We start from the raw sequence: 10108 nt of genomic DNA on the forward strand, positions 1-10108 counted from the left end.
GACCGTGAGGCTGGGTTGCCAACTCCCTGAAAAATAAATAAGGGACACCTCGTGGCCAGGGCCGGGCAACCCAGTGTGGTAGCTCTTTTTTGTTGTGTGTGAAATTATTTTTAAGCATTTGACTTGAATTTGATTTAAGCAGATGCATATTCTTTGTCATATGACCGTATGGGAAACAAATGATCATTTAGCCATTTATTTTTAGCTCACAATGACAACATTAACACAGTAAAACAGGTCTCTTTCTTAAACAGAAGCCTGTCATGCTTAACTTTTGAGAATATAAGTAAATCTTTCTTTAAAAGAACTCTGTCCTGCTTAACTTAAAATTATATAAATTAATAGAAAGCAATAGAAAGAAAAACATTCTTGTAACAGTGCACATTTAGTGCATTTAGTACAATTGGCTTCAGCTGAGGTATTATTTCAGCTTTTCTAAAGCTAATCAGCTGCTCCTGTTTGTAAACCCGCTTGTTCCCATGATTACGCATCATAACTCATCATCATTATTCATCTATGTATTACTTTTATGTATTAGTCATCTATTTGTTGTAATCATCTATCCTTGCAGTTGTTTATTACACAAAATAAATTATATTATCACACTTCTGGCCACATAGCGCTGATATTCACTGCACATGCCCATATTAACCTTAACCAGAGGGTTTAAACAACAAACCAGTGTTTACATACCATATCTGCTTCTGCCGGCCTGGTGGACAAGAAATTGGTTAAGGGTTCCCCGAGCTGTCACGCCCCTCATGTTCTTCATGTGCCACCACTAGAAGCAAGAAAAAGTGCGCCGGCACACAGTGCAGTGCGCTTTAAAGGTGTTATCGTGCACTTTCCCAGCCAGGTGTTTTCCTTTTCCCAGTCCTCCCTGTACTTTTGCAGCCTTTTTTTCTTTCTCTGAGCGAACAAACATTGCTGCTCTGATGCTGGGCTCACACTGTGCGGTTTTTGGCCCATTTTGAGACGTTTTTTGAGTCGTGCGACCGATTTGGTGATCGGTCCGATTTTGGCCTTCATCGTGCGTCGTGTAGTATACGTGGGGTAACGAGAATTGCTCGTGAGCCGCTCACACTGCTCACGCTCAAACACGTAAACATCGGTGAAAAAGACGGAGCAGCACGGCTGTGCAGCGTGTGATCTGGACACAAGCGATGGAGGCACAACTTGGAGAACTTTGGAAAGCTCATCCGAGCCTTTTCGATGTGGCATCACAAAATGATCACGACCACAACAACCGTGAAAATAGTTGGATCGACACTGCTGCTTAATCACAGCTGCCTGATCATGTTTTTCATTAGCAATTTAGCAAAGTTGATGGTGGTGGTGTGTCTGTGTGAGTGAAAGACAGAGAGGGAGAGCGACAGATTTTCTGTTATAACCTTCATGTTATGGAGGCACAGTGTGAGCTCTCAGGTCGCATCAGAGCATCGGGCCGTATAGTGTGAGACCTGCATCGTGACCTATGAACTTCTAACCCCTGCGAGTCAATCGTACAGTTTGAAAATCGCACAGTGTCTGCCCAGCTTTAGGTGTACTGTCGTCCGAGACTTGCACCGCCGTGTCGGCGTTTGTTTCCCTGTTGGCCATGCTTCTTGTTGTGGTCATCTGTTGTCTTCCGGTATTTTCTCCGTAAGCGACCTTTCCTCGACCAATGAGATGAGCGGTAATCTGAATTGTCATACTCAAATTGTCATAAGTGTGCTGTCAGCTCATTGGTCACAAAGCAGGAGAGGGGCTGGGAATTATGTTTTCAAACAAAGTGTTAATTCCATTAAAAGTTATAGACTACTTTTGATTCTCACTGTATTACGGGACAAAGTGCGTCCCTTATTAGCTCAATACGGGACGTGTACTTTTGTTTCGAAATACGGGACGATTCCGTTTTTTAAGCAACCCTACGTGAGGCCCGGTTACTGATAAATGCATTTAAGTGTGTGTGTCTGTGCGTGTGTGTGTTGGTATCTGTGTCCTTGTATCTTGGTGGGGACCTGGGTTTGGCCCCACGGGGCTGAGGGCGTTTCCACGCTCAGCACGTGGTGTCAGGGCTACAGCTGGGCTCATTTTTCATGGTTCGGGAAAGCATTATGTCAATGGGAGGTCCCCACGAGGATATAAATACACACACGTGTGTGTGTGTGTGAGTGTGGTGGGGGTGGGGTCACTCGCTGTTTCCTCTTTGTTTTTTTCTTTGACCTTTCCCCCGGAAGTGGAGCAGCTGCTCTGCTGTTAGCCGCTCCGGACTCTCGCTCGTCTTTTCCGTCAGAACCGGAACCTGCGACCGAACCGGAGGGACCATGGAGCCCGTCCCCGCTGCACCGGTAAGCACACCTGCCGAGCCGAGCAGGGCTGAGCCGGGCCGATCCCCCGGACACGGTCATGTGAGCGGCTAAGCTAACCGGGCTAGCCCCGGTGATCTGGACTCCGGTCAGGAATCCCTCAAACCGAGCCGAACCCGAGCCTCCCACTGCGGCTGCTGTCAGCACCGTCCCAGCTGGAGCCAGGCCCGCTGTGAGGGGCTCCGGGTCCGAGCAGCGGACACTGAACGGAGTCCAGACTCGGTTACTGATCCACGGATTCGTTCGACTGATTATTGATGAGCGATCGATGTTACAGGGCCGTAGCCAGGGGGCTTACGGGGCGGGGGGCTCATAGATTAACCTCCTTAAATCAGAGTCGTGAATCTTTCACTATAGAGAACAACACAAAACTTTATTGATCCTGGAAACAGACAAACATCACAGCATGAAACAACCTGAACACGTGTAAAAGATAACACGCATCATCAGGCACAGCGTCCGAGTCCCAACTGGAAAGTCCTTTTCTCCTTATGCCGCCATCTTCCACAGGTCGACAGACCACGTGACTTTCGCGCATTGCATTGTAGGTATGAGTGGCAGCAAAATCAATACACTGCATCAAGCGCTAGCATTTCCAGCACCAGTAATCATTAATTCTGTGGTTTTAATCCCTACTTGCATTTTATTTGCCCCAAAACAGTTCTGTGCAAAACGAAGGAGAACTCGGTAGCTCCGCACGAAGAGGCAAAAAAAATCCAAGGAGTGAAAGGGTCAGACCCACACGAGCATACAGAGTGGAGTAGGGACGTTAGCCTGCTGCCCGACTTTCATCACGCACATATTTATTATTATACGGTCCGAAGCGTGAGTGCATGCACTTCACGTTTATTAACGTCAGATCCCTGCAACAAGCCCAGCTCCAGTTTACTGTGGTGATTTGGACGATTCCATCACAGCAAACGCATCTAATTGTCATTTCAGGTTGTAGTGTTACACAACATTTTCAGATGCAATAGAAATAAAATGAGTGTTTCGTAATTCATTCAATTTATTGTCTTTATTTATAACTGGCATTATTATTTCGTTCTATTATAGAGTCTTACAGGAAAGAGGCAACATTGTATTCAATTGTGCTTTATTAGCTGCTTCAGTGAAAAACAAATCAACAATGCAAAAAACAAAAAACATATCAAAACAACATACTGGAAAACAGTTATTCATCACTTGCTTGCTTCAATGCCACACTTGGGCACATGTATGCAGACTTTTCGTGGCTGCTTTGATCTCGCTCTCTCTCGTAACCGATCAGATCTGGCTGTGGTAGCAGCTTTAAACTTGGTCTGACCCAGGCTGATAGAGGGGCCCAGCCTGGATCACATTCCAGCATTTTGTTGGCTGGTTTTTCTACAAAACACAACAAACATTAGCCTGCAAAGCCACAGTGGACAAAGCAGCAATGAATTCAATTCAAATCAATATAAGACTTATTTGTAACCTACATCAACAATTATGATAAAATACGTAATAACTACAACAGCAGACTGACCTTTGTGGGAATGCTTGGAGCAGACTAACCTGTGAGCTGGAGTGTTCTGGGACGTCATATTTGGTCTTTGAATGGCTGCAATCCAGGCCATCCGTCGCCTCTTTGTTACTTCGGAAACATGGCTCGAACGATTTCTCTTCAACGACGTAATCCGATAACAACCGATCTCTTTACCCGTCGGCTTCCCGTGGCTGTCATGCGACCGGCTGTTGCATTTAACTCATTCACTGCCATTGACGTCTATAGCCGTCAATGGCAGTGAATGAGTCAATGGGTTTAACTCATTCACTGCCATTGACGTCTATAGCCGTCAATTGCAGTGAATGAGTCAATGGGTTTAACTCATTCACTGCCAATTGCTGGCAGTGAATGAGTTAATAATACAACAGCTTCTTGCTATTTTTGTGTTTCTTTTTATCGCTGTGTAACTGTTTTCACGTGAAAGCCTGTGTGCGCTAGTACCGCTTACCACTCGTACCTACAATCCTTTGCGGCTTTACCCCAGAAATGACGTCACATTTTAATCTCTATTCAAGTCGCGGTGGTGTGCACGTCAGGTTCTGTAAAGGTCATGGTGTCAGGTTACAATCCGGTCAGTGTAAGTTACCACGCAGAGTTCCTGCAGGAACACAAACACCCGTGTCCGCTCAGCGCCAGTTTTCAGTCCTGCAGGAGAAACTCAGGAACGCTGTGATTTGATCTTTGATGGACTGGAAGAAAAATGTGCACCATGAGGACACTGAGCTCAGGAGTGCATGCTGACTGCAGGTTAGTTAGGCTGACAGTCGCACACGCCACCTGATCGATACCGCCCCCGGTGTTCCTCATTTCGATAATGCAGTAATCTGATTACTGGCTTTGTCTGATTGCGTCTTGCCCGGCTGCATTCAGTTCAATTTTATGTTCATAGCAGTTAATCACAACGACAGTCACTTCATATTGTAAGGTAGACCCTACAATAACACCCCGACGATCAGATGGGACAGTGGGAATGAAATCCTCCCGTATTACCAGGAAGAAACCTGCAGCAGAGCCAGGCTCAGGGAGGGGCGGCAGGATAAAGAGGTTTGGATCTTCAGAGATGGTGTCTGTCTCCTGACTGAAGGGGCCTGAAAACTGAGGAAGTAACCTCAGCCTATGCGACATGTCAGTGCTAACTAAACTAGCTTCTACGTTAGCTTTCAGTAACGCATTACCTCCCTGTTGCTGTGTGTGGAGCTCCATGAAGCCCCACCCACAGTAACAGTCCAGCACAGACGCAGAAATGAGCCCTGCTCCTCCGCCCTTACAGCCCCTCTGCACATTACTCAGAATGTTGTGCAGCACAGTTATTACATACATGCGTGTTAGTGTGTCACAGGTGATTGTGCACCGTCACAGGTGGACAGACGCAGCTTGTTTGCTAATGTGAGCTGACCTGTCAGGACCCCTGGTGGCCAGTAACAGAACAGCTGTGCTCAAATTTGAAGCTACAGATGTCTGTTTGTGTTTGAAAGGTTCAAATCCTTCATGAAGTCACACCCGTCACTGCAGCTGCTGCAGAGTCATGTGACCCTGAATAAGAATGAAGTGTGTTTGTGCGGTCACGTGTGTTTTCACCGTGCGATGCTGTCTGAAATCTGTCCTTCCAGGCTGAGGAGTTCGCCGGCATTCAGGTGAAAACGGAGCCGGAGGGCGACGTGGAGATCCGCTCGTACCCGATCCTCAGGAAGTTGTCAGTCAAGCTGAGTGACTGCAGGGTGTGGCTGGAGGGGCGGGACTTCCTGTCTTTGGGTAATTCATGATTAAAATATCAGATATCTGTGGCTGCTTTGTCTGAGCAGAAGTCCAAATCGCGTTTATTCCGGTCAGGTCAGACATTCAGATGTCTAAGATGGAAACTTCCCCTTTAATTCAGGTGAATGAAGCAAAAAAGAAAGTGACAGGAAGGGAAACAAGCTGCTGAAACTAGAGACGTCACAGTGATGATCTCCACCACATCACTCAGCCATGCCTCAGATTTCTGCATTGCTGCTTCAGCTGCAGATTATTTAGACTCTGCACAGCAGCAGCAGGAGGGAACGTAGGAAGGAAGAACTCCCTTAGAAACGAGGAAAGCAGAACCGCTAACTTGGGTTTCAGTGACCGAGTTTCTGATTCAAATCGTTTTTTAGTTTGAAAAAGTGACATCGATTCATTAAATCCTGAATCGGTTTTTAAATATAAACATATTTTATCAGAAACAGCAGAATCTGAGGTTAAAGGTCAAAGAACTCTCAGCTGTGTCTGTAATTTGCAGCATCAGGTAATGTTGAGTCATGGTTTTATTTTGAAAGTTATCTGCTATAAAACGCCAGGCCAGGAAAATCTGCTTCATGTTTTATCCTCAGTTACTTTGACACAAAGACATCTGCTGTGATGAAGTCTCACACTGTCAGCTTTGTTTGTATACATGGATATAAAATATGGAATGTGCTGATAAGTGATCAGAATTACAACATTTCTGAGTCAAAATCAAATCGATTCTAGAAGTGATGATACCCGGCTCTGCTGTCTTGTCCATAACCTCAAACACTGTGTCTTTGAGACAGAGCAGTGTGTTTGTGGCTGTTTCCTAACAAAGGAGACGTGATGTCCTCGGGCTTCCGTGTGTTGGGAACAGAATCGGAGGAAAACCTCTTCCTGCTGGTTAACCCGGCAGCTGGACGGCAGGATCAATGAACTGCCTGCTGGCTGTGGCTGTGTGGATGTCGCCGTTCCTCTTCGTCTCTAACCTTTGAACTCCGCTTCCCCACAGGTGATCACCCCGAGCTCAGCGAACGGAGGCAGCGGCAGCAGCAGGCCACCAACACGGGCAGGAAGATGGTGTATTGCCACGAGTGTAACAAGGGCTTCTACAAGAAGTCCCACCTGGAGGCTCACCTGCGGGTCCACCGGGGCCAGAAGCCCAACGAGTGCTGGCAGTGCGGCAAGACCTACCCGACCCTGATGAGCCTGGTTGTCCATCAGCAGGTCCACGACCGCACGGCGCCCTACCAGTGCTCCTACTGCGACAAGACCTTTGCTCTGAAGAGGGACTGGAAGACCCACCACCGGACGCACTCTGGCACCAAACCCTTTAAGTGCTGGTTCTGCGGGGACGGCTTTGGAGAGCAGGACGAGCTCAGCGAGCACCTGGAGCTTCACAGCGGCGAGAAGTGCTACCACTGCACCGTCTGTGATAAGATGTTCATATCCTACCAGGGCTTCAACTTCCACCGCAAGTCCCACAAGAGCCGGAAGCTGCTGCCATGCCCCAAGTGCAACAAGACCTTCAGCAACCCTCAGAGCCTGAAGCTGCACCAGGTGACCCACTCCAACAGGAAACCGCACAAGTGCCCCACCTGCGGCAAAGCCTTCAAGCTGCTGAGCGGCATGCGATGCCACCAGCGCACCCACGAGGATCTGAAGGCCTACCACTGCACTGAGTGCGGCAAGTGCTTCTCCAGCCTGCAGGGCTTGAAGCTGCACGACCGCACGCACACCGGACTCAAGCCCTACAAGTGCTCCGAGTGCGGCAAGCGGTTCACGCAGTCGCCCCATCTCAAGGCGCACATGGTGACCCACACCGGTGAGCGGCCCTTCCTCTGCACCACCTGTGGGAAACGGTTCACGCAGTCATCCCACCTGAGGTCCCACATCACGCTGTTCCACGTGGGCGAGAAGCCGTTCACCTGCAATGACTGCGGGAAGAGCTTCACCATCGCTCACTACCTGAAGGTGCACCGGCGCACGCACACCAAGGAGAAGCTGTACCAGTGCTCGTACTGCCAGAAGTCCTTCTCTTACCACAACTCGTGGAGGGCGCACGAGAGGATTCACACCGGCGAGCGGCCCTTCACCTGCCAGGACTGCGGCCAGAGCTTCATCACGTCTGGCTCGCTGGTCAGCCACCAACGCTCCAAGCACACTGGCGAGAAGAGCCACTACTGCATCACCTGTGGCGAGTTCTTTTTCACAAGCTCCATGCTGCGTGTTCATCAGCTCGACCACACCGGCGAGCGGCCGCACGTCTGCAGCTGCGGCAAGACCTTCAAGACCCGAGGTGTTCTGCGCTACCACCTAAAGAGGTTCACCGACCACCGGCCCGCTGAGTGAGGGGAGGGGCCTTTCAACACTACCCTGACATGTTAAATATGTTAATCACCGCCTGAGTTTCAGCAGGAGCTTCTCCAACCGCAACATGTCTTCTTCATGGTGGTCCTCAACCAACCAATGATCTCACAGAGCAGCAGCGCTACCATACTGTGCTGTTCTGACGTGAACTTTGACTCTATGGACATGAATGCTGCTGAGAAGCCACTCTAGTCTCCTGACCGTTAGCGCTGTTAGCGCAGACCGTTAGCACGCAGTGTTGGGAAGGTTACTTTTAAGTGTGTCCCACTACAGATTACAGATTACATGCCCCAAAATGTAGTTTGTAACGTTTTCCTTTACGTTACTCAATGAGAGTAACTATTCTGAATACTTTGGATTACTTCACATATTATCATGCTTTTTCTAACTACATGATTTAACTGTGTGATTTATTACTTTTACTGAAGGTTACCCGCCATACCAACTAGATGTTTAAGTCTTAGTATAAATGAGTAACAGTAGGTGGACTTTAGGTAAGGCTGCACTTTTTGCAACATATGACTGTATCAGTCATGTTTTGTTTCTGTCTGCTAACCTCAGCTAACGCCAGCTAACAGTGTTAGCTCGGTGGTGAGTAGCCTTCAGTAATAGCAACAGTACATCACAGATACTGAAGTGGCACATGACCCAGGTAGCTACCACAGCTAAAACAAGCTAGCTGCAGTCGGCTAATGTTAGTTTTTAAACAGAACGTACTTCCAGATGTTTCTTTAGGTTGGAGTCTTTGACGCTGAGAGCAGCTCGGTTGCTGACAAACAGAGTTTGCATTGCACGCTCAGATTTCATCCCTCTCTCATTTAAATGTGGTTTCGGACTTTCCTAGTAAGAAATGCATTCCTGCCCGTGCACTGCTGGCTCTGCTGTGCTGGCTCCGGGTCCCACCAACATTAACAGGACGCTGACATTAGAGAGGGCATAGCCTAACATATGAAACTGGAAAAGACCAGATACACGTTTGTATTTTAAATGCATAACACAGGTACATATATTCTGTTTCAGCCCAACACTGTTGCCGCTGACCGTTGGCGTTGCTGAGACCGTGGCGCTCCAAACCCAGCAGGCTTCCAAAGAATCAGCCATGATGTTTGTGCATTGCGCTCTTGGTGACACCGTGTTTTTAGCGGTGCGCATCATGTCATTACCAATAAAGTTTGACCTGCAGCTTCACCTGTGACTTCTCTTGTTTTCCCCCCTGACAGCTAAGTGACAGAGTCACCTGTCACAGGTGTGTTAAAGGTGCACCATGATGTGTGTGTGTGGGGTTTTTTTTTTTTTTTTTTTTTTTTTTTTTTTTAGCATAAGGACAAATGAAGACTTTCAAAATAAATGACCCCACACAAACTCTGCTCCGGAAACTGTGCCAGTGTGATTTAAAGAGACAGAAACATGTGCAGCTGGTGTGTCCAGCAGTGGCGGAGGGGGGGCTTACTGGGCTTAAGCCCGGGTTGTTATGTCAGAAGCCCGGGTTGTTTTGGAGTAATTTTTTCATAGTTAGATGTCTGGCTGGCAACTGTATAAAACAAAAAACTACACAAAATATTCGAAGCACATAGTGCACACTGTGGGAATTTACGACTGTGCGTAAATCCCCCCTAATATTGCTTTGATCCGAGCTCAGGCACTAAGCGACTGAGTGAGGGGGCGGGGCAGCTGCTGCCTGCGAGTGCGCTGTTAGAGAAACGCAGCCAGGCAGACAGAGGAGAAGTTCGACCAGGTACCAAAGCAAATCAGTCGTACTGTACAGATAATGTAAATATGACGGTGAATCATGAAAGATATCAAACTGATCACTTGACCCATGTTACGTTACTCGCTCTTCGAGTGAATCAACAAATGGCGAAATGAAAAGCTGAACAACAACAGCTGTTTCTTTAGAGAGTCTCAGCTTACATGTGTTTATTTCATATTTTCAGTTGTTTCCCTCCACGGCTAAATAAGGTCAAGGTTCTTTATTTGTCACATGCATAGTTATACAAGTATAACACACAGTGAAATGTGAAATAAATCGGTTTCAGTTATGCACTGATACACAAGAATGGACATGAGGAGCTTCTTTCAAAGAAAAAACTCTGGTAGATGTTATTTTATATATTATGCT

General features: G+C 47.6%; 1 protein-coding gene across 1 annotated transcript; it reads left to right on the forward strand.

The window, feature by feature from the left end:
• The first annotated feature begins 2182 nt into the window (after window positions 1-2182).
• LOC146686806 (uncharacterized) lies at window positions 2183-9177 on the forward strand. Its single transcript, XM_085440236.1, has 3 exons — window positions 2183-2330; window positions 5487-5628; window positions 6632-9177. The coding sequence occupies exons 1-3, from the start codon at window positions 2307-2309 to the stop codon at window positions 7969-7971; spliced, it is 1506 nt and encodes a 501-aa protein (XP_085296362.1). The 5' UTR covers window positions 2183-2306; the 3' UTR covers window positions 7972-9177.
• The last annotated feature ends 931 nt before the right edge of the window (window positions 9178-10108 follow it).

This window comes from Copadichromis virginalis, linkage group LG18 (assembly GCF_057382275.1).
Source record: "Copadichromis virginalis isolate Kocher_CV1m ecotype Utaka linkage group LG18, C_Virginalis_male_GT1.1, whole genome shotgun sequence".
Lineage (NCBI taxonomy): Eukaryota > Metazoa > Chordata > Actinopteri > Cichliformes > Cichlidae > Copadichromis > Copadichromis virginalis.

Excerpts from the sequence above, each read along its gene's own strand:
- LOC146686806 (XM_085440236.1), top strand. The coding sequence starts at position 2,307 with ATGGAGCCCGTCCCCGCTGCACCG. Across the intron at positions 2,331-5,486 it reads AGCCCGTCCCCGCTGCACCG|GCTGAGGAGTTCGCCGGCAT; the intron begins GTAAGCACACCT and ends CTGTCCTTCCAG. Across the intron at positions 5,629-6,631 it reads GCGGGACTTCCTGTCTTTGG|GTGATCACCCCGAGCTCAGC; the intron begins GTAATTCATGAT and ends GCTTCCCCACAG.